General features: G+C 38.2%; 1 protein-coding gene across 1 annotated transcript; it reads left to right on the forward strand.

Moving 5' to 3' along the window:
* The first annotated feature begins 11,364 nt into the window (after positions 1-11,364).
* On the forward strand, positions 11,365-22,948 carry LOC6649192 (sex peptide receptor). Its single transcript, XM_023179402.2, has 4 exons — positions 11,365-12,138; positions 13,542-13,672; positions 18,283-18,344; positions 21,920-22,948. Exons 1-4 carry the CDS (start codon positions 11,436-11,438, stop codon positions 22,647-22,649), a joined length of 1,626 nt encoding a protein of 541 aa, XP_023035170.1. The 5' UTR covers positions 11,365-11,435; the 3' UTR covers positions 22,650-22,948.
* The last annotated feature ends 290 nt before the right edge of the window (positions 22,949-23,238 follow it).

The raw sequence follows: 23,238 nt of genomic DNA on the forward strand, positions 1-23,238 counted from the left end.
CCTATACATTCTTGTATAATAAACGCTCACAATTCATAAAGCAAGATATAGTCAATTGACCATTATCTGCAATTTCAGTAAGCAATCTAGAGAGAAAGATGCCAAAGATGCTTCTAAAAAGATAATAGACAACTGAATGGACAGTTGAACTACGCTTTGATCAATTAGCAATGAGAAGAAATTCCCTTTCAATTGTCAAGGAAATCGAAATCGATTGCCAATTTGCTGCCAACTTAAAACTACAGAACATCTTCTTGTTCGATGAAAATCAATTGTTTTCAACTTCCACACACACACACACACACACACACACACTCATACTCAATCACATTCATACACAACGTTTCATATTTACATATGAAAATGAAAATTGGATATGTTTTTATTGCATACTTTTTGGGGCAACTCTTGTTATTCAGGCAAGAATGAAAAATGTAGAACCTTTACTGGCCAACAAAAAATGTTGTTTTAAGAGCAAAAGATTACTAATTGATATCAATTTCCATTTCTGAAAAGGCCAAAATGAATTCCTAATTGCTAAGGGGTTCATTTTATTTTTGAAAAAGGGGAAAGTATTCTTCATATAATATGTATATATCTCATCCTTTTCCTTTTTTTTTGTTTTGATGAAAGGATTAAAAATCAGAATGAACCAACAGAACACAAAACGCAAAAAAAAAAAGGAAAAATAAAAGTGTTAATGAAAGCCTAATTGATGTCCATTTGAAAGAGATGAGTTAAGTACAGGGAGGGAAAGGGGCCTAGGGGCCTTGTCTATTTGCTCTCCGTCCCCCTCCCAATGCTCAATGTGTATAAAGACAAAGACAACAATAATAAGAAAAGCAGCAAAATAGCATTTCTATAGAAATTAACAGTTCATGGACCTACCGAACAGCAGCGGCATGTAATTATGCCCACTTGGCTGGAGGCGATGCCATCGATGGCAATGGCGACGCTTCAATGAAGTGGAATATGTCTATGTAGTTGTTGTAACGGCTGTGTGTGTGTGTGTGTGTGTGTGTGTGGGCAACATTCAACGAAAAATTGTCACGACTGCGAATGGCAGTGGCAAAATTTGATGGCGAAACCAAAAGTCAACGTGCCGCGGACGACCTCAGGCTAGGAAGAATCAAGACCAGAATCAAAGAAGCAAACAGCAACGAAAGGACGACAAGCTAAATCAGAACCGAGAGAGACATGACAACACTAAAGTCAGCATCAGCTGAAACATCTGACCAGCTGAGCATCTTTGGAGCATCTGTACGAGAGAACTGGCAAATGTCGTAATTGATTCACTTCGATTGATTTTTGGTTGCCTCTGTCTAACTTCTTTACCCTCTCCCTCTCTCGCAGTCTCTGATTTTGGTCCTTGCCACGTACTTGATATGTGCCTGCGACTAATGCTCATTATGAGGCATCAAACTAGTTAAGTCAACGACGCCTCAGCCACTGGCTGTGCTCTTGATTCTGAATCTGAATTTGAGTGCCACACAATTTTAAGATATAGCAAATATTTAACATATAAAAATGATGGAAAATATATAACTTGAATTAAGTAAATCATTGAATTATTTCCTTCTACACTTGATAGTTTTGCTCTAACAGCACAAAACAAGGCTGAGTGCACATAACAGATATCTATAAATATATATGTATATATAACTGAATTGAATATTGAAAATATATATGACTGTCTAAGTCTTGATATAGTTATCTAACTATCTAGGTATGTAATACTAAGTCCATTTGTGATATGCATAACTTTCATAACGATTATAAGGGTATAAAAACTTTGTCATAATCCAAAGTTAGTTTTGGGTTTCTTTGTGTTGTTTTTTTTTTTTTTTTTGGGTAATAGAGGGGATAGAATTGTGGGATAAGGTCGTTGTAGAGAATAGAGGGCTGAAACGACTTTGGTTTCAAGTTCATATTTATCTGACCACTGGGAGCTGTTTACCCGAGACTTAAGTGATTTCGTACGCCATAAGAAACGACAATTTGCCCATTTTGCACATCTTTCCCCTCATCAAACCAAAAAAAAAAAGAACCAAAAAGTTAAATCTTCCTCTTCTACTCCTCTTGACTAAATGCCTGTTTGTCTTTTCCGCTTTATGCCAGGAAAACTTTATGTACCCATTTCCATTTCTTTAGACATATTTTTGTTCCTCTTACTCTCTAAAATATTATCATTATTATTATTATTATGATTATTATAACGATTATTATCATCTTGTGCATTCTTGGAATTAAATGCTGATATTGCTGCTGCTGCTGCTTCTGCTTCTGCTGTTGGTCAGGTATTTAGAAGTATTTATGAATCATTTTGCGAACCTTCTGACATCTTTTTTTCATGTTTACTTTTGACTTAATTAGGACGTCTTCTACAACACGTGCCCTATGACCCCGAAACTCGCTCGATTTCACCCTGCCTGGCTCTGCCTTTCTTCTCCAGATGTTCCTTCATCTGGTGAACTGTTACAGGAATATAAATAAAGCAAAATTCGGTTCTCGACTGTAAAATGTATTTTAACAACAGCCAGAAACCACGTTGTCTTCACTTTTTTTGCAAAGTTGAACGACTATGAGTTACCCATTCTATAACTTACTTAAGTATTTCTTGTCTATATGGATTCCTTGATCTCTACACCTTTTCTTTAGGTTGAAATGATTTTCTCAATAGTTTTGCCAGGTGATTATATACTTCAATTTCCATTTAGCTGACAAATGGTGTATACCCTTTTATTGTTGTCACATGGTATAGGGTAATATGGAAAGGCCATTGAAAAGAATTTTCCTTTTTTGTTTTTTTTTGTATTTCTTTCTATTTTGATGGGAATTATTTAAATCTTATTCAGGGAAATATAATTCAATTATATGTAAGTGAAAGAACCATCAAAGAAGCTTGGCCATAAAAAAACATAGGTAAATCAATGAGAAAGTCGGCGACGACGATGATGATGATGATGATAAAGAAGATGAAGATGATGAAACAAGACGACTTAAAAAAAAAAGGAAAATTTGCCAAAAAAAAAAAAAAAAAGAAAAAACTGGGCAAATTTTTTGGCTTAGCTTTTACTTCCACTCAGTCTCCACCTTGGTCCGCCTTCTTTTCTAGTAGCACATTCAATAAGCATTTCCATTTTCCATTCTTGATGGCGCCAGTTGGCCATTTAAATGACAACAGACATGCCGACAGACAAGCAGACCGACCGACCGACAGACAGAAAAGAGAAAGAGAATGAGATGTGCTGGATGGAAGAGTGTGAGAGTTTGAGACAGAGACATGGCATAATTAAATACAATTGGCATAAAAACTTTAAGCTTTTGTCTGTAGCTTCTACATCTTTTCATTTAGCCATCTAGCCCATCTTCTACCGCCCACAAGTCAATCAAAAGTTGGCCAACAATAACAAAAGAAAAGCCTGAAAGAAATGAATAGAGGCGAAAAGAAAGCAACCAGCAATCCAGCAGCCAACAGCCAACTGCCAGCAGGAGGAGCCACAGCATCGGCATCGGCATCAGCATCAGCATCAGCAAAGGCAACGGCATCATCATCGGTGCCAAGAAGTAAGACTAATTGGTAGCAGCAAAAACATAAACGCGCCAAGCATAAACTAATTAGTTGACTTTCGTTCAGGGCATATATCTCTAGCTAGATCGTAAATCGTTTAGCACTTTACTACCAGACACCCAGACCCCGAGAGTTTTGCTTGCTCGACTTGAACCTACATACTTATACACAGTGTGTATCTTTCCCTCTCTCTCTCACTCTCTCTCTCTCTCGTGCTATCTCTTTTAGTCGCCATCATTTTGTTTACATTTACAGCTTAATTCAAATTCAGTTCAAAAGTTGATTTACTATCGAGTATCGCTAATGACGCAATTCTTTCACATTCAAATCCAAAAGAAACACATTATTTAGTGGAAACAGTGAAAATGGTTGCTAAAAACAATTGCCATAGATTAATTGAAAACTTGTCGAATGTCAAATTAGATAGCTTTGATATTTAGCTAATTGATCTATCGATCTATGTATGTCTCGATAACATATGTCCGATCATCTCTGTATGAGTAAGGTGACCCCTATCACATACGAATTCAATCAAATTTAAGTTGAAATTTATTTTTCAATTTGCAAATGTGGTTTGGGTTTGAGTATGCAGAAATTGAACACGAGTATTTAGCTTAACATGTCACCATATAAATTGTGTTTATTATAGTGTAAGCTTGGCATTTATTTGCCTGGTATCTAACTATTGTGAAATCAAATCGAGAACTCTTTTGCGTTTTTGCAAAACAAATTGTTCAATTTGCACACAAAATACCCTGTAACTAAACGAGGAAAACGAATATAAACGACTGAGTGAAATTCAATGGCAAAGAACAAAATGAATAAGTTACGAATACGAATTGTAAGATCACCAAAAAGGATTCTCCTTTCTGATTGCTGGATATCTTTTGGGGCGAATTCCCAATTTCAATAAATCACCATGAAATTTTGCACTATTTTTCTCTATTATTGTTGATGTTGATATTGTGGCTCTTTGTTTGCTATATAAATATTTTCCACTTGTTTGTTTTTTTGCTTCTCTTAACGGTTGACATTTTTCCAATGCCAAGGCAACAAAAAACTATCATGATGATGGACCCCCCCCCCCCCCAATCCCCTCATACAACCCAATCCAGCCAGCCAGCCAAAACTGCGAGAAAAACTATTTAATTTTCAATGTTAACACCATTTGGTCAGGTTTACCCATCAAATTACATCAATTTGTTAGAGAGTTAGCAAGCTTAAAGCAAATTTTTGTGGTCCATTTTAATTTCTAGTGGTGTCAATTAAATTTTTGCATTGCACTCAACTGAAAAAAATAGAAAAATTCAAACAAAACACGAGAATAAGAAAAACCAAACGACAATGGCAAATAATCTCTGACCTTCGAACCATTTGTTGTCATACAAATTTAAAGGCCAACTAAAACTATTTACCTCAGCGATTTTGTTGGCAGCTAAGCCAAATACTGAATTTCCAGTACATTACATTTGATCCTTCAGCATGACATTGTCCTCTACATGCATATAGACAGTCTTCCTAGTGTCCTGTGAAGCAAGGATACCCTTAATTACCTAATTTCTAACTAGTCTAAGTGAAGTCACTAAAGGCAAGCTCGACTGCAATTATTTATATATCATGCCAACATTTGTGTGCAACTAATATATACAGAATACCTATCTAATCATACTAGAAGGAAGTATTCGAAAGTTTGATTGAGAGCAGGGTGAACAAACTACAAGCCAACTAGGCTTATCTAAAAAACAAAACCATGAACTGGCTTAAAGCAGAAACAAAGTTTTTGTCGGTGATGCCACTTTTAGTTGTGGGATTAGTTGCATGTTTTTGCAAATTGTTACAGAGAGAGAGAGAGAGAGAGAGAGAGAGAGAGAGAGAGGGAGATGGCATAAGCCTATAGATTAGGTGAGCACCATTGAAATGGGGCAAAGTGACAAGCATCGCTGCATTCGTGATGGTGGCGACTTTAGAGCAAAATCAATGGCCAATGGATAGAAATTATCCTTGTGCTAAGATCTATTAAAGAAAGCTTGTAAAAATCGTAGGGAGCGTTAAGTTTATTGAGCTTAAAAACTCTCAAATAGGAATAGCTATTTGTCCTTCAGCCATGTCCTTAATGGCAAACATGAGATGATGGGCTATGATGGTGGTTATATATTTTTTCTGTGGTCCTGGTATTTAATTGTCTTTTGTCCGGAACAAGCATTAAATGTTAAAAAGTCAGGGGAAGGGAGAGGGCATGTTCATTGACCGAAAGAGAGAGAGAGAGAGAGTGAGCCAAAGACAACAGCACCCAACATGGAGATGATACGACTTCTTTCTTTGTCCTTTGTCTTTGGCTTAAGTAATTTTCCATTTCCCATTTTCCATTCCATTCTTTGCCAATTCTACGCCTTCTTCATCTTCTGCTGCGTCTTTGCCTTCTTTCTACTATGTCTGAATTTTTTAATGTTTCGTTTTTTCTCTCTTTTTTGTTTTTTGTTTGCGGTGCAATGAATAAATTTCATGCATGCATAAAGGAGGGAGGGGGCGGGGGGCGAGAGGAGTGAAAGCAGGGGTGATCTGAGCCCAGTCACATAATTAATTCCCCAAAATAATAAATGAAAATGAAGAAAATTTACTTGCGGATGCTGCCCCGGGGGGAATCTAATGTGAGGCACATTTTCATTCCGTTTCCCCGACCCACAACCCACTATGATGGCAACAACGAGGGGGGAATGAAGAATAGAGGGGTGCTACGATTTGAATTGCACTTTTTCCCTATTTTTCTTGTGTGTGTGTTCTGTTTTGTTGTTGGACAAATTTTACGCCAACTTGACGACTTAATCATTTGTAATCGTTTAACGGCTGCATAGAGCCACGCCTCCATTTCCTCTAGTGCCGCCTTCCCCTTCTCTATTTCAGCTAACGCGGCATCTCGATGAGCATACGAAATGAGCCACCAAGCCACTTGGCTTGGCAAACAGGGGAAAAGGGGAGGCGGCCAAAATGACAGAGAGAAACTTCCCAGACATGTCGAATTAGTAGTTCACATACGCCCTCACCACCACCCCACCGCATGGTATCCGCCTTGCCCTACCATATGAATGCCTTTATTCTGGTTTCTTTCCTTTTCTTTTCTTTTTTTTTTAGCATAGATCCATAGACATGGATTCATTCGCTTGAAGCGTTTAGAGTTTTAGTGGCAAACTTTTTCGATTTGGGAATTAAAATAAAAACGCCAACAGCAACAGCAACAGCAACTGGCCTCTGGCTAAGCCCGCGATGCCAGGGCCGAAACAAAAGTTGCTGAAAGCAAGGATGAAGTCTCCATCTTGGGGTAGGAGAAGTTGTTTTTGCTTTCGCCACGCATCGCAGCTTTTTGGCTTTGACTTTAATGGGCTAAAATGCCAACAGCGTAACCTCCTGCCATACGACTCTCGATTTAGCCCCTCAACCCAACAGAGATTCACACACACACACACACACACACACACACACACACACACACACACACAGATAAGTGATAAGCCGCCAAACAAATTGGCCTTCCTTCCATTTGGTTAGAAGCCACCTTCAAGCCTATTGCGTGTCTGGTTGAAATAAAAAGGATTACCTTGTCCATGGCTATGTCTATATAACAATCGAATCGAATCGAAACGAATCGAATGGAATGGAATCTATTACAATATTCTCGCCCTTTTTGTTAGCATCTATACAAAGATATGTATATTTAAATATATCGATGTATAAGTAAGTAAGTGAGTTTGTCTAGACATTAGCTTGATGGCCAATTGAATTCGATTTGGCCAAAACAGAGAACCATTGGGCAAATGGACTACAGAAAACTTAGTTAAGATAAGCAAACTGTGAGAGCAATTGTAAGAAGTGATCTGATTGTGAGACTGGACCACTCGAATTGGCGTTGCCACACCAATGAATTTCTAATGATCTCAAGGCAATACTAATCGAGAATGTCCGGCAGCATGAACAACTATGAAATGTTAAAACCATTAATTTGAAAATTTCTGGAAAATTCTTCAATACTTTTAACTTTGCGAATCTGTAACTTTGCAAAGTGTTTCAAAAACCTTTATCTTAATAAGCTCTAATTGAATCAATTTGCGGAGTATTTTAGTTTTACTTTCAAGCTAGAATAATATGGTTTAATCTGTATTCAAATCTGGCGAACTAAGTTGGCGAAATTTGTTTATAAAACTAAATGTTTGATGTCGTTTTAAAGTATACCAAATTGCAATTAAACGGAGATATAACTTTTTAAAATTGGTTCGAAACTGGCGAAAATACAGTCCGAATACAAAAAAAAAGACGGATTATCTTTGCACATCGTTTTTGAAAGATTTTCATTTATATTATTTTTCTCTGATCTTTTTCTAACTTAGGTATGTTTAGATTTTTGGAGAAAGACGTGCCCTGGCCTAATCCAAGACTGCTAAGAGAGAAATCTGATTCTCAGTGCTTCTTTTAGTTAGGGTATAGAAACAGGATGAAGTTTGTAACGAAAGAGTAACTCCATGTTATTGAAATTTTATATATCTTGCTCAAACTTCGGCGCCATTATTGGTATATAATGACCTTCTTAATCAAGGTAATGTAGTGTTGAGAGAACATATTAAAGATTCCTTCTGTTAAGGACTTTAATACATAGGCAATCATAGGTAGTTTAAGTCCTTTTGAAACGAACGAAATCACAATTTCAATTAAAAACTTGTGTAGAATTTAACTTGAAGAACTATTGCACAAGTAAGTAAATTAAATACATATGTAATACATACCTACAATTTATGTATAGGTATATGTGTGTGTGTGTGTGTGTGTGTGTGTGTGGGAGTGTGTGGGAGTGTGTTAATACCAATATCTGAGCTTCTACATGTTTACCTTGTTACCTTTTTGCAAAATGTAAAACGGAAATGAAGTTTACACAGAATGTTAATATGGCAAGGCAAAAACATGGTAAGCCACAATCATCCGTTAAGGCAAAAGCCGAGTATGGCCAACTTTGTTGGGCCAAGACTATATTTATATCCATGAGTAAACACATCTACATGCAGGTATATCATTGTTTGTGATGTGTGTGTGTGTGTGTGTGTGTGTGTGGGTGTGTGTTTGTGTGGGTTGAGGTGTACTTTATTGCATTTCAGTTTGGTATATATTTTTATTTTTAATGACCCGCGCGCATTTACATGGCAAAGCTTTGAGAGCACTGAGCTTCGTGCTTCTGTGAACGTTAAGCATTACCTTTACCGTTACCAGTTACAGTTACCATTAGGCTTACCATTACACACTGAATAATATGCAAATGGCCCATTCACAGAGGGCCAGACAAAGGGCTAGACGAGACACACTTTTGCACAGTGGTCTAGCTACTTAACTCTCACGTTTAAACCACAAAATGAATAAAATTATCCTTATGCATACCAACTATATCCATACTATATACAAATATATATATACATATATATATGTATATATGTATATTTATGATATTACTTTGAGTTAAAATGTGATTTTCGCCTGATTTTCATATTATTCCAATTGAAAGTAAGAGAATTATTATTATTAGTTTTTGCCATGGCGTGAGAAAGTTCTCAAAATTCAACCAAAATGTAATCTTTTATTCTCTGTGTGTTGACTGTACTTACCTACCTACCTACCTACCTATGTATGCATATTTTCTTCACAGAGTGTTGAAGTAAATTGTTTTTCCTTCTTTTTAATATGTTCATCGTCGTTTTTCTTTTCTTGTTTTTCTCGTTGATTGTTAGTTGAAAGATCTTGTATGTTTCATGATTCTAAATATACATATGTACATGCATATATGTATAATACATATATTCTTTATTCTCAATTTTCTTTTCTAATGGCTTGGCATTCCGTTTTTGTTACAAAGCTAAGGACTGATGATGACGAATTGAAAGGCCACCACAAAATGTCCTTGATGACTGGCATTCACACACACACACACACACACACACATTTAAACACATCCATATGTACATCCATGTATACATTTATCTAATACAGATGCAGAGCTCGGAACTTCAAGTATAAGGCAGAGGCATTTTAATGGCAGTTTTAGTTTTCACTAATCGCTTTATGATGATGACTTGTATATATATATACATACATATATATAGATATATACTTAGGTATATGTATATACCATTTAGATGTGTGTGGGTATAGCTGTTGCTCCTCTTGAATATGAAACAGGTGGAAAATCTCCCATTAGGCGATGCTTTATAACTTATAAAATGCCAACTGCTATATAGAAACTACTTCATGTTTTACATCCTACATTTGTAAGGGGCATATTAAGATTGTCCTGTCATCAGGAATCCACCTATTCACCAATATCTCCAGCTGTCTTTTAACTGATTAAACATTGAGCACAATGAATCGTGTCTACTCCTCCTTTACCCACCTTTCAAGAACTCAGGACTACTTTAAGCTTCTTATTTGAATTTCATCTTTTACAGGGTACTAAAAAGTCGTTTATCCAAGGAGTGTTTTAGTTTATTTTTTTATGTCTGTCAGCTACGTTGACTGCAAATGGATCAGGCAAACAAGCAAAGTGGCTAATGGAGTTTAGTTAGAGGCGATTTAGTTTTTCCTTTGAGTGGTCCTTAAACCACAACTAAAGACAGTTAGAGAGCAAAGAGAAGGGCAGAAGAGTGGGAAGAAGAAGTGACCTACTATCATTCTAAGCCATAAGATGCATTTTAGCCCTAAATTGTGAGTGGTAATTGCAGTAATTTAGCTAACTGTCAATTAAAATCCATTCAGGTCATATCCTTCTGCTCTGCCAATATGTATGTACATACATGTGTGTCTATCATATTTCGTATACATAAATAGCATGAATAAGTCATATACATATACATATATAGATTTATTGCGGTCTATAACCGTGGTCTATACCAAGGTGAATATATGTATAGATTGATGTTCTTTTGCTGGCATTGATTGACGCTTTGATTCGATTTTCTCTTTGATTGGCAGCAAGTTGATTATTTTCATTTCGCGGAAATTGCATGCAAAAATAAAGTTCCAATTTGACTTCTTATTCTCTTTTTGCTGTTATAATTAAATTGAACTTTGAAGTTTTTTTTTTTTGTTGTCTTCTTCTTTTCTGTTTGTTGTTGGCTGACTATGGCTCATCTTTGCAAAACGTTTAAGAACAGCCAAAAGCCAACCTAAAACACATTAGACCAACAACATCCTTAAAGAAAACCTTAAAAAGGACCAAGGGCGGGGGAGCAAAAAAAAAAAGGAACAATTTGATTTTCTGTCCATTTGTGTTTTCTTTTTTAAAGTCAAATCGGACTTTTCTTTCTCCCTCTCTCTTACTGGGTCTGTCTGTCTGTCTCTCTGTATTATCTCTTTCTTTACTCGTTTATATGGGTCAAAGTTAAGTTGAGCTGTTTGTGTTTTCCTTTTTGTTTTCTTTTTTGGTTTTGATTTTCGGTTGTGTGACAAAAATAAAACCATTAAAAAAGGCAGCATAATAACATAATAAAAACTGAGAAAGGAAAAAACATGACACAAACATGCCAAATGCCATGTTATTAGTTTCTAATGCTTAGATCACCCAAAATCGAAATGAAAGTGGAAAGGGGGAACCATAGGCTACACAAGAACACAAGGGAAATATGTAAAGATATAAATGGAAAAATACATATCTATAGGAACTAAGTCTAAGCCTGAAACTTAGTCTATATCTTTACTTTACTTTAATAATTTTCTGTTTTTGTTTGCAGACTTCCTTGACTAAAGTGTGAGGCAATAAGAAAAAAAAAAACAACTTTATCATGATGATGTCCTGTTATGGATCTGGTGTAAAGTCAACTAATTGAAGTCCCAGGAAATGCCAACGTCAGTCTCTAGAACTGTGGCCATAGCCGCCGCTGCCGCTGCCGTATTGGCCACCAGCGTGGATAATAGCTCGGTGTATGCGTCCCCAGCCACGTCGTCTGTTTCTGCCACGAACGTGCTCTATCAATGGAGTGCCACAGCTGGAGCACGTCTAGCCCAGTCGCCGAGCATCTCAACAGTGCCCACTTCAGTAATGTCCCAACCGCATCCAGCATCCACATTATCTGTAGCAACAGGAGGTGCCCCATCACGAGGTGGGGCAATTGGTTTGGGAGTTGGTGGATTGTTGCATCACTTGCCCAGCGCCTCTGCAGCACCTCGCCTGCCCCAGCAAATTGCAAATGATTCACAGTTCCTTCTACTGGACTATGCCACATCTGGGCTGATCAATAATGATTCTAGCCTGGATTATGCCTCCATACAGCGGCAATTGTTGAACGGGGCCGGTGGTGCTGGTGCTGGTGTTGGTGTTGGTGTTGGTGGTGAAGGCGCAGAAGGTGGCGAACAGTGTCGACAGGAGTATGGGAATTTGAGCTATTGGAATCTCACCTGCGATTCACCATTGGATTATGCTCTACCGCTCTATGGCTATTGTATGCCCTTCCTGCTGATTTTAACCATTGTAGCCAATTCTTTGATTGTCCTTGTGCTGAGCAAAAAGAGTATGGCCACGCCCACTAATTTCGTGTTAATGGGTAAGTTTTGTGCTTAAATATGTACATATGTCTTTGCCCGGCCATCTTTAAACCAAACAGTTAAGTTAACTGCTTTGCTCTGTTGACCCCAAGCCCCAAGCCAAGCCACTCACTGACTGTGACCCAAACTGACCTTTGTCCTTTATGGCAGCCACGTTTTAAGTTTAGTTTAGTTCAGTTTAGTTTAGTCTTTCGTTCCTTTCTTTTCTGTTGTGTTGTGTTGTTTTTAGTTCAAAGTTCATTTCATGCGCATTTATCCAATGCTTAAGTCTCTGGTTCAACTGGGTCAACAGGATGGACAAATATTATTCATTCAAATGAAATATATTTTGCTTACATCGTATTAAATACCTAAAACTATGATGAACTTTCTACATTATATTCTATATTATAACTGATATTGATTCAAATATGCAAGGTTTAATTTCCCTTGGCTGGGCTGTGGTTGGTATTATTTTTTGGCCCTCTCTTGGGGCCATATTTAAGCCACTTACAACTAACATTTGCGACGAACCGCGACTTTTCATAAATTAGCGGCAAATACCAGTCAGTCGTGCCCCCCCCGCCCTCCTGTCTCAGTCTCAGACTCAGTCTCAGTCTCAGTCTCGGTCCTTTCCCCTTCTAGCCCCAGCGACATCCTCCCTACCAGAGTTGTGTTGTTATACGTAGTAGTCGTCAGCCAGTCAGCCCATTAGCATTACACACGCTATTAGAATATCTCAGCATTACTGGTGGTTACTGCCATAGCTGGACGGGATTGGCATGGTGAATTGGCGAATGGAGCAAAAAAATATGGGGGATTGGTGGGTGACAAAGACTCGCGGCAAGGCACGCACATTTTGCTCTAGCTATTTTGTAAATCTCGCAAAACTTCTGCCTGATTTAACATTGTGCCACAATGACTCTAACAAGACAGAGGGAGCCCAACCATGACAAGAAAGGCTAGTGGGGGGGGTCGGGGGATGGGAGGTTGCGGAATGAAGCTGAAGGGGACACAAAATGACATGGAATAAAAATAAATAAAATCAAAATCATAAAAATGTCAAAGAGCAGAAGGAGACGGGTTTTGGGCTTGGTTCAACTACAATGCGAACGGGCGGGGGCAAGTGGCAAAATGTGGTTGGTAGGAGAGGAAGGGAGACTTAAGGCCAGACAAAAGGCACTGCGTTTGCTGGCGTTGGAAAAGGGGGGATAACAAGTATATAAAATTATACAAAGAAGCATAATTTTAATCACCATAAACATAAAGCAAATCTGGAGAGATTTGAAAAGTGCTGCCAATTGCATTTGCCATTTATGGGTAGCACTTTTCTAGAGTGTTGGCTAACATCCTTTCTTAGTTGATCAAATACTCCTTTTCCATATAATAATTATCTTTATCCCTTTCTTTTCTCCTCGTTTAGGCATGGCAATATGCGATATGCTGACCGTTATATTTCCAGCCCCAGGACTTTGGTATACCTACACATTTGGCAATCACTATAAGCCACTGCATCCAGTGTCCATGTGTCTGGCCTATAGTATTTTCAATGAGGTAAGTCAACTGGATAACAAAATAGAATAAAGTCAATCTTCAAGTCTCATACCCCTATTACCCCCCCTCTCTCTCACTCATTCTCTCTGTGTTGAAGCAAGGCTTTCTAATCTCGCTCATTGACCTAAATAAAATGCTTGACTGAAATTGAAATTTTTGCTCTCATTTACCATTGTCATGGTAGTTAGATATCGGTATTGTTATCGTTATCGAACTTTTTGTTAGTTTTTGTCTATGTCAGCACAATGAAAGATTGAAGGACAAGTTTTTTGCCACCTGCTGAATACTTGTCCCATTTGAACACACACACACACACCTTCACACACTCACTCACTCATTCATTCATTCATTCATTCGTTCATTCACTCGCACTACACTCATTCATTCGAAAGCATTTCCACCATTATCATGCAGAAAAGAAAGTTAAAATGATGGGTGGGGAGACGAAGGGAAAATAAAATATCTCCCTCACTTTTTTCCCCTTGGTTTTTGCCATTTGGCTTGTGCCTCGATTAATCAACATTTTCAATTTATGGCACTCACAGTGAATAAGCGAAAGACGCAGTGAGTGAGTGAGTGTGAGAGAGGGGAGTCAATGGTGAGGGGGGGTCAATGGTGAGGGAATGGCGAAGAAAAGCGAAACTGTTTACTCACTTCAATGGAGTAGTGTCAAAGCTGATAAAATGCCCTTGTCTTAGGCCACCCTCCCAGTCCCGAGCTTCTCCCACTCTCCAAGACGCAGACCCAAACCTAAAGCATGTCGCGTATACCGCACAGTGGAACGCAATTGCAAAATATTCGAATCAAATCTAATTTGCATTTAGTTTACTTCAAATTATTGAACTGACAGCATGAATAAAAAGACGTTGGACCTTGGAGATTTCTATAGAAAACTTGTTTAATCTCTGAGAGAAGTTAAACACTCTTAAGAAGTGTTTTAAAATGATTTTGATTATATATATATATATGTATAAATACATATCTATATTTTAAATGTACTTGTATTTATTTTACTTCAAGTAGATACATACATTTAGTTTGTTAGTTCATTTGCATTTTTTACTTAAACAAAGAAAAACCAGTTAATGATATCCTAGATATATTTGTGCTTACGATAAAAGTAACTCGATTTAAGTTTAATTTCCAAATTCCAATCCCAAAGAGGGAGATAGAGCGAGAGAGCATTGACTGTTAGATTCATGTCTACTGTAATGAATCGAATCGAAAATCCAACTGTCATGGAAATCGGTGTACCTGTCGTGATTAGTTTGACATTGAAAGCAATTTGTTGATATTAATGTGTTTTTTGTTTGTTCTTTTTGTTGTTGTTGGTTCCACTGTGGTGTGGCAATGTGTAGTTGTTGTTGTTGTTGTTGTTGTTATTGTTGTTGCTATTGCTGGTTTTGCTACGTGCTGTTAGTGAGCTCCCAAGGGATTTGTACCAGCCAAATTTCATGCTGTGCCCGCTGCTGATGAGCGGACTGCATGGCAATGGCTAAGTAAGGGTAAGGAGGCATATAATGATGGAATGGGTTCGATGGAATGGGCAGAAGGGGAATGGGTGAGCTATCTTTGTGTATGACTGCCATAAAATTCAACACACATACAAAGCTCTCGGTCGCTCTCCCTTTGCCCTAGCTTGGCCTGGTGTCTATTTCTGGTTCTTCTTTTTTTTTTTTTTTTTTTGGTGGGTAATAACCACCAGGCGGCCATTGCCAGGGACTGAGCCTGAAGTTGAAGATTTCATTTCATTTCTTCGGCAATTTATATGCTTCTGCCTTCTTTTTGGCTCTACATACTGCTACTTAGAACATCCTCCCATCTCGTCCTTCTTTTTTTTGCTCCTTGTGGTGCTGGCATTAACCTTGTTTGAATGGCGCGTATAATGGTCATGTTAATGCTTGTAGGGGCGTGGAGGGGGAAGATGGTGATGGTGGTGGGTGGTGCGTGGTGGGGGGCGGTGGTATCAGGTTAACCATTTCATTGTAAAATACAGACACATGAGTTTTATCTCTTGACTATGTGTAATTGCAGCGCAGTCAGCGTAGACACATAAACCGGATTTGGCCACAGATTGAGCATTATATGGCCCAGCTTCTGGCCAAAAGCTTCTGCTTCTTCTTTTACATGTGTCAAATGCACACAATTGTCTGAGTGTGTGTGTGTGGGTGCGTGCGTATGTGGTAGGCAAGAATAGTCCGTCCAAACGGACGGACAAACACACAGAGTGTCTAGAACAGACTGGCAAATGGCTTTCCCCCATTCATTATGGTCTATAAATGTAACCACACACACACACACACACATACACACACACACACACACTCACCTGCGATCAAATGCACAATTGCACCTAACATTAGACACAAAAAAAAGAAAGAAAAGTGCTTGCCAGTTCCATGAAATGGACTGAACGAATACTGGACAAGTTCTCCTGACCTCAATGAATTGGTTTAAAATTTATGAAAAGTTTTGAGCTAATGAAGCTCAACACTCCACTTTATTACTCCTCTGGGGATTTGACTAACATTAAGCCTGAAAATTTTGAAAAAAAATACCATAATCTTTTAAACAATCTAACATAATTTGAAATATTCATCGTAATGGCATTTCTAAGGACAGAGTTGTATCTCAAGAGAGTCCATGAGGTTGATATAAATTTACCATGAAACTAAAGTCAAATTGATAGTTTAGTTTATTATTATAATTATATATAACTACAATTCCTCCGAGATAAACCCCTTAAATATATCCCAAGCGTGGAACTGGGTTACTGTTCCTGATAACCCGGAGATTATTAGCAAATATGAAATTTGCGTCAAATTGTTAAATGGGAAATTAATTATTTATTTATCATTGAGCTGTTTATTGTGCCTTTTGTGCCCTTGAACTTTGCATTGCGTCTCTAGTTGCCATTTGACGTAAAAGCTGGTTTCCAATACTCAGACGAAGTGTCTTTCGGGTGTCGCATTACGTCCCAAAACTTTGTGACTTTCTTGGCTTGGGAGTAGGCCTCTTCTAGTGTAGACGGCCGAGAAGTCATAATTGAGTCCAATATCTCCTTGGTTAACCCTCTTATGAAGGTGAGCATGTTGTCCCGATTTTGTCTTGCAATCATGATGGCCTTTATTTCTGGAGAAAATTCGGTTTCGTTTATCTTTGCGATCCATCGATTGTGCAGGGCGTAGATCTTCCTGTAATAAATGTCCAGCTCATCCATTCCTTGTTCTAGTTTTTTAATTTCTTCAATAATGTCGTCGGCGGTGCGCTTGTCGTAATGATCTTTGAGTTTCCTTTTTATACTTTTCCAACATTTCGGGTCTACTCCCCAATCCCACAGAATATCGCTCGCTTCCCCCCTTACCCTCCGTCGTGCGTATGCCACCATTCGAGAATACATATAAGAATTACCGGCCTTCGCAAAATCCGAGAGGATTATTTCCACATCTTCAATCCAGTTATAAAGTTCCTCACGTCCTCCAGTGTAAATTGGGATAGTCCCAGCTATCGCGGCTATGTCTGCCAAGTCCTTCAACGTAAGACGTTGGTTGGGTAAGATACATTGTGTAGCATTGGTGATCGTGAAGTTTGAAGCGGCAGCTACGGCAAGTTGGGCCTTTGCCTGCTCTCTCTGAGCAACTGACACTACCAAATTGTCCACTTTCTTTGGTTCTGCTAATTTGACCCCGTTCATGTTGAAGTTGTTTCTTCTTTGTTTTATTTTATTATTATTTTCTTTTATTGCTTCTTTTCTTGTTTCCCCTAATTACAGAACTGCTTCGCTCAAGGGGTTCATAAATTTTTATTGCTGTTGCAGAAGTAGAGACTCACAATATCATCTGTAAAGAAAAAAACGAGTTGCTTCTTTAGAACATAAGACTTTTTGTTTTTGCATTTTTCTATGTCTTGTCTAAGCGTGGAAAATTGATTCCCGCTGTGATTGGTTAAACGAGTAAAAGGACATATGTGTAACATCTAAAAGTTGTGTATGGACAAATGATCTCACTATGCGACTCTCTCGTAAGGAATCTCTCTTGCTTACCATAATTCTATGTGATACAATTGGTGGACAGGACACAAATCTCATCCGTTTAGCACTTTGTTTAGTTTATCGTCTTAGTTGCAGTACGTCTGGCTTGAGGTCCAGCTAAGGACTGACGATGCTCGGCAAATAGGGGCCTTAAATATACCTCACGCAGGTCGATCAGTGGCTATTGATCATACCGCGATCCACTTAAGAAGTGTGGAACTGGGTCACTGTTCAGGGTTTTCGGTATACAAAAAGATTAAGTGCTAATATTTAATAAGAATCATACTTAAGGACTTTTCCTTATGGTATGTTGGTGTTTGGTTTTGGCTCAAGTGGTCGGTGTGTATTGATTTGGGTCGATTATTAGAAAATATTGTACTTATGTATACTAAGGGGTAGGTATGGAATATTTGGTTACATTTGTTGTGTGTGTGTGTGTGTGTGTGTGTGTGTGGTCGGTGTTGTCACAATAAGGGCGGGTAGAGTTCCCGGAATACATACCTATATTTAGTTTGTATCTTATGTAAACGTAAATCTTATGTCTTGTGGCTAACGCTTTTCCCCTTTTTCTCTCCTACAGATAATGCCTGCTATGTGTCACACCATTTCCATATGGCTAACTCTGGCTTTAGCTGTACAAAGGTAAATATGCAATTAGGTTAATAAAAAGTGCCCAGCCAGGCAGCATCCAGTTAGCCACTGAGCTTATCATAATCATCATCATCATCATCGTCATCATTATCTGCATCTTTCGTTTGTTCATTCTTCTATCTGCCCATCCGGCTATGCCATTTTTGTCCTGTTGCTGCCCAGGACACATCCAGTTGAGTTGTCAATAAAACAAAGCCAGCAAGCAGACATTCCAAACTGCCTCACTCACTGACTAACTGACTAAATGTCTGACTGACTTGACTTAACTTGACTTGACTGAATGACTCTATGTTCTCTGGTCTACGGTTACGGATCCGGTTTTCGGGCATCGTTGATGTCGTCTCGTTGACTTGTCAATGGGCCAATAAATCAGCAGCAGCAGCAGCCGCACAGAGACTTGGATTAGAAATAAAATGTCAATGTTGTTGCCATTTCTATTTCTATTTTCTTTGTGCCCGACTATTGCCGCCTGGGGCCTACAAATTATGCTTATACAATGCGTCAACAAATTGCCTTTCCCTTAAGCTTCTTGGTCCTGGTTCAGTTAATGCTGCCTTTGAGTAATGCTAGACACCTTTCCCACTCTAATGCCAACACCTAAATAAATTATAATTACAAATAATTGCAAATTATCTTTATGCATTCTCGGATTCTTAAATAAATTTTATAAATTGTTCATATGTTTAATCATAGTGTGGGATTTGGAAAGATAATAGGTTTTCGTTTTTAAAAATTTTTGTCTGCAACATTAAACTGAACTTTTGAGGGCATAACTATGATAATTTATGAATAACTTATAGTGCAGGGAGAAGATTGCCATAGTTAAATAGGTTTAATAACACCCATTAATTTCAATTCAAAATAACTTTCATCACTTCTTCTATCTATGGCTTGATGGAGGAAGAGGGATGGCATTTAAAATCAGATTGTAGAGTCATAAATTAAATCAACTAATATAGAGAAGGGTCGAAAAGCTGTGAATAATTTTGTGTGTACCCGTGTGTGTGTGTGTGTGTGTGTGTGTGTGAATTGTGCCGAGTATAAAAAACAATAAACTAATTTCAAATACGCCACATAAATCGTCCAAGTGTCGAGTGGTCCCATTTTCATCTCGCCCATACCCCTCGCTCGCTCACCCATGAACCACTTATGTATGGAACGAAGGGCTCTAGGAGCCACGGAGCACCATTGTCGCTACCATCGCCGCCGCCGCCGCCGCCGCCGCCATCGCATTGTTCTATTAACTCATGTGTGGGATCATAAATTTTACAGCTTTGCAAATAAATTTCAACCGAAAAAATATAAAAAATAAAATCCATTTCAAAAAGAGCATACACAGATCGACTGTTAAAATACCGTTTATCATTTTTAGTTTGTGGCACTTGAAAAATTCTCATTTTTCTATGGTGCAGTATGTCATATAAGTTAGTCAGATCCGAAAATCTTGGTCATAGATTGCAATGATATTAATCCATCCCTTTTTGCTGGTGCAGGGTATCGAAAGTAGCGAAAAATTTGTATAAAAATAGTCATAAATATTTGGTCCCATTACATTTTTGTGTTTTTTTTCCATTTTTTTTTTTTCTGTGGAACCATTGCGAGAATGGACCATTTTCAAGTGGTCTACAAGGGGTTCCAATATTGACAGAAGGAGAATGGGTCAGTGTGTGTGTGTGTGTTGGTGTGTGTGGTGTGGGTGTGAGTATGCCGCAAATAGCTAAATAATATTTATGTATTGAAAAGAAATGGTGTCCTCAAAGAAGATGGGAAGAAGGGAGACCGCACTCTGTCTCTGTTCAGGACATTTTCTATAAACTGAAGCACAAAAAAAAAGGAAAAGAAAAAAAAGAAGTCAGAGCAAGGTGAAGGAGAAGGAGAAGAACAGCAAAAGTAGCACGATAAAAACAGTCAACCGTTTATTGTTATTGTTGTTGACAACTTATTGTATTTTTAGAGCAAGATAGTGAACGGGAGACAGAGAGAGAGAGAGCTACTGCGGGGGGGTTGAGATGGCGCAAGCAAGAACAATGAGTGGGGCAGGGGCAAAATAAAAGCCGTCTTATGAATTAGGTGCCACAGCACTTGTCTTTAACAATGATAAAAAAGGATTATTTTCTACCGATTCAAATTACTATTTCGTGCTTTCAAAACATGCTTAACTTATTTCAAAACTGAATTACTTATATAGTAAAAGAGCTAAAGACAATGAGGAAAAATTATATTTTCTTGTTTCACTTATTCAAAGATTAAAAATATCAATAATTGCATTAAAAAACTTCAAAAGTAAAAGACTTTTTACAAATTTTCCCATATTTTTTTTTAAATCTGAACAATAAAAGTTGGGAAAATGAACTTTTAAAACAACTGACCAAAAGTTTTTCAATTTGTTTTTAATATATAAAAAATTAAATTAAACCCACTTATTTTTCAGGTGTTAAGTTTTCCAGTAAATGAAAATGAAAAGCACACGAATATTTAAAGGATATTGACATTACAAAATGAATAGCTTGTAAGGATATATAAATATGGGTTTAAGCAAAAAAATCATTCAGTCTATTTTTGTATAACTACAATATTTCATTTAATAAGTATCTCGGATCAGCAAAGAGACAAAAAGGAGCAAGGGATCAAAGAAGCCTTTTAGCCCAAATTGTTTATAAAAAAACACACAAAAATTGTTAGAGAAACCATTGAGAAAGTGAAAGGAATGAGGGAGACACATCAGTTCCAAGTAAGGCTAAATGCCTGACAATCGTTTCGTATCGTATCGTTTCCTTTTGTTCCTCCCTGGCTCGGCTTTGTTTACTGTTATTTTGCTTTCAACTTTAATGAAATCCCCGCTTGACAAAGGTTCAATGAAAGATTGATTGAAAAACATTCTCAAGTGCCAAGTGACTGAGATGGGAGACGGGGCGGTAGGATCGGGTGGCTGGCTGGCTGGCTGGCTGGCGCGAGGGGCTGCCACTTTGAGTGTGGGCGTGCCCATAATTATGCGCATAAATTAGGCCAAGGCTTAGACCTTGAGAATGTCCACAAAAAAAAAAAAAGCCGGGTCTCTCTCCATCTCTCCCACTCTCTCGTTCTCGATATCTGCGAGTGTTGTGAATGAAGCAAAGTTCGTTGTTTTCTCTTTTGAACTTTGCTTGAAATTCTATGGAAAATGAGAAAAAATTGACGCTGCTATGACAAATTACTTGAAATTATGAAATTATCAAGCTTAAACTTGATTAGCTTTGCCAGATTGATTCATCGCTAGAAAATTTGCATTTGACAAATTGGAATCTTAAATTGAAGCATCAGCAAATCATATTAAGTAAATTCATTTAAGAGGGCACAAGCCAACTAGGGATGGAATCTCTCTCTCTCTCTCTCTCAGCTAAACGGTGTGGCTGAGATAAACTTAATCGAAACCAATTTGCAATTTTCACCTTTCAACTTTCAATTTGCCATCAAAAGTGTGAACGTACTAAAATTGTAGTGGTCTTTTAGGCGCTCAATTAGTTGACTATGCTAAACAAACTTGTTTGAATTTCAAATTAAATAGTTATACTTCCATTTTATTATAGGTACATTTACGTCTGTCATGCACCTATGGCACGCACCTGGTGCACAATGCCACGAGTGAAACGCTGCACATTCTTTATAGCCCTCTTGGCATTTCTACATCAATTGCCACGCTTCTTTGATCGCACCTATTTACCCATGCAAATCGAATGGCAGGGCAACGAAACGGAAGTTTGCCATCTGGAGACATCAATGTGGGTGCACGAGTACATTGGCGTTGACCTATACTACACCAGTTACTATCTATTTCGTGTGCTATTCGTGCATTTGCTGCCATGCATCATCCTGGTGACACTCAACATTCTGCTCTTTTCGGCCATGCGTCAGGCCCAGGAGCGTCGCAAGTTACTATTCCGTGAGAATCGCAAGAAGGAATGCAAAAAACTGCGTGAATCTAATTGCACCACCTTGATGTTGATAGTGGTTGTAACGGTATTCCTAATTGGCGAAATACCCATTGCCGTTGTCACGGCCCTGCATATTGTGAGCTCACTGATTATTGAGTTCCTTGACTATGGCATAGCCAATATATTTATAATGCTAACCAATTTCTTTTTGGTCGTAAGCTATCCCATTAATTTTGGCATCTATTGCGGCATGTCGCGACAATTCCGGGAGACCTTTAAAGAGATCTTCCTAGGCCGGGTCATTGGCAAAAAGGATAGCTCATCGAAATACTCAATTGTCAATGGACCACGCACATGCACCAACACCAATGAGACGGTCCTCTAGTAATTGGTAATGCTGGTGCCACGGCGCGGAAGCAGTGATCATCATCGGAGCACCACCACAGTAAGGGCGGCCCTTGCGTCGACAGTGCTGGATGAGAGATCGACTCGTGGTGGTCAGCGCCAGCAGCATCAGCAACACCAGCAACATCAGCAGCAACAGCAACAGTTGCTTCCACATGTCCAGCAACGACGTGTTAGCACCATGGACATCATAACTGAAGAGCGAAATGTTTAAATTGATACGAGGTGAAATTGTTTTTTAGTTTTTCGTTTTGTTTTTCGAACGTCTTAAGAGAAAACTGTCCAAATGAAAAAATTTTCCATAATCTCTCGGTTTCAAAAATCAAAGAAAAATTGTTCCCGCCCTTACAACATTTGCAATTAAGAGAAAGTTTCTCACTCTGAGTAATTGTATTACCACTTACAAACAAAAAGTCAAAGGCAAAAACTAAATTTCAATAGTAATACAAACAAACAAACATACATACCTATTTATAGATCATAAGCAGTGTAGTTTGGCAGGTATAAGGTATGAAAACTACAAGTATTTCCCCTTCCCCCACCCCACAAACACCCAATCCTTGAAAATG

This window comes from Drosophila willistoni (assembly GCF_018902025.1).
Source record: "Drosophila willistoni isolate 14030-0811.24 chromosome XL unlocalized genomic scaffold, UCI_dwil_1.1 Seg141, whole genome shotgun sequence".
NCBI classification, from domain to species: domain Eukaryota; kingdom Metazoa; phylum Arthropoda; class Insecta; order Diptera; family Drosophilidae; genus Drosophila; species Drosophila willistoni.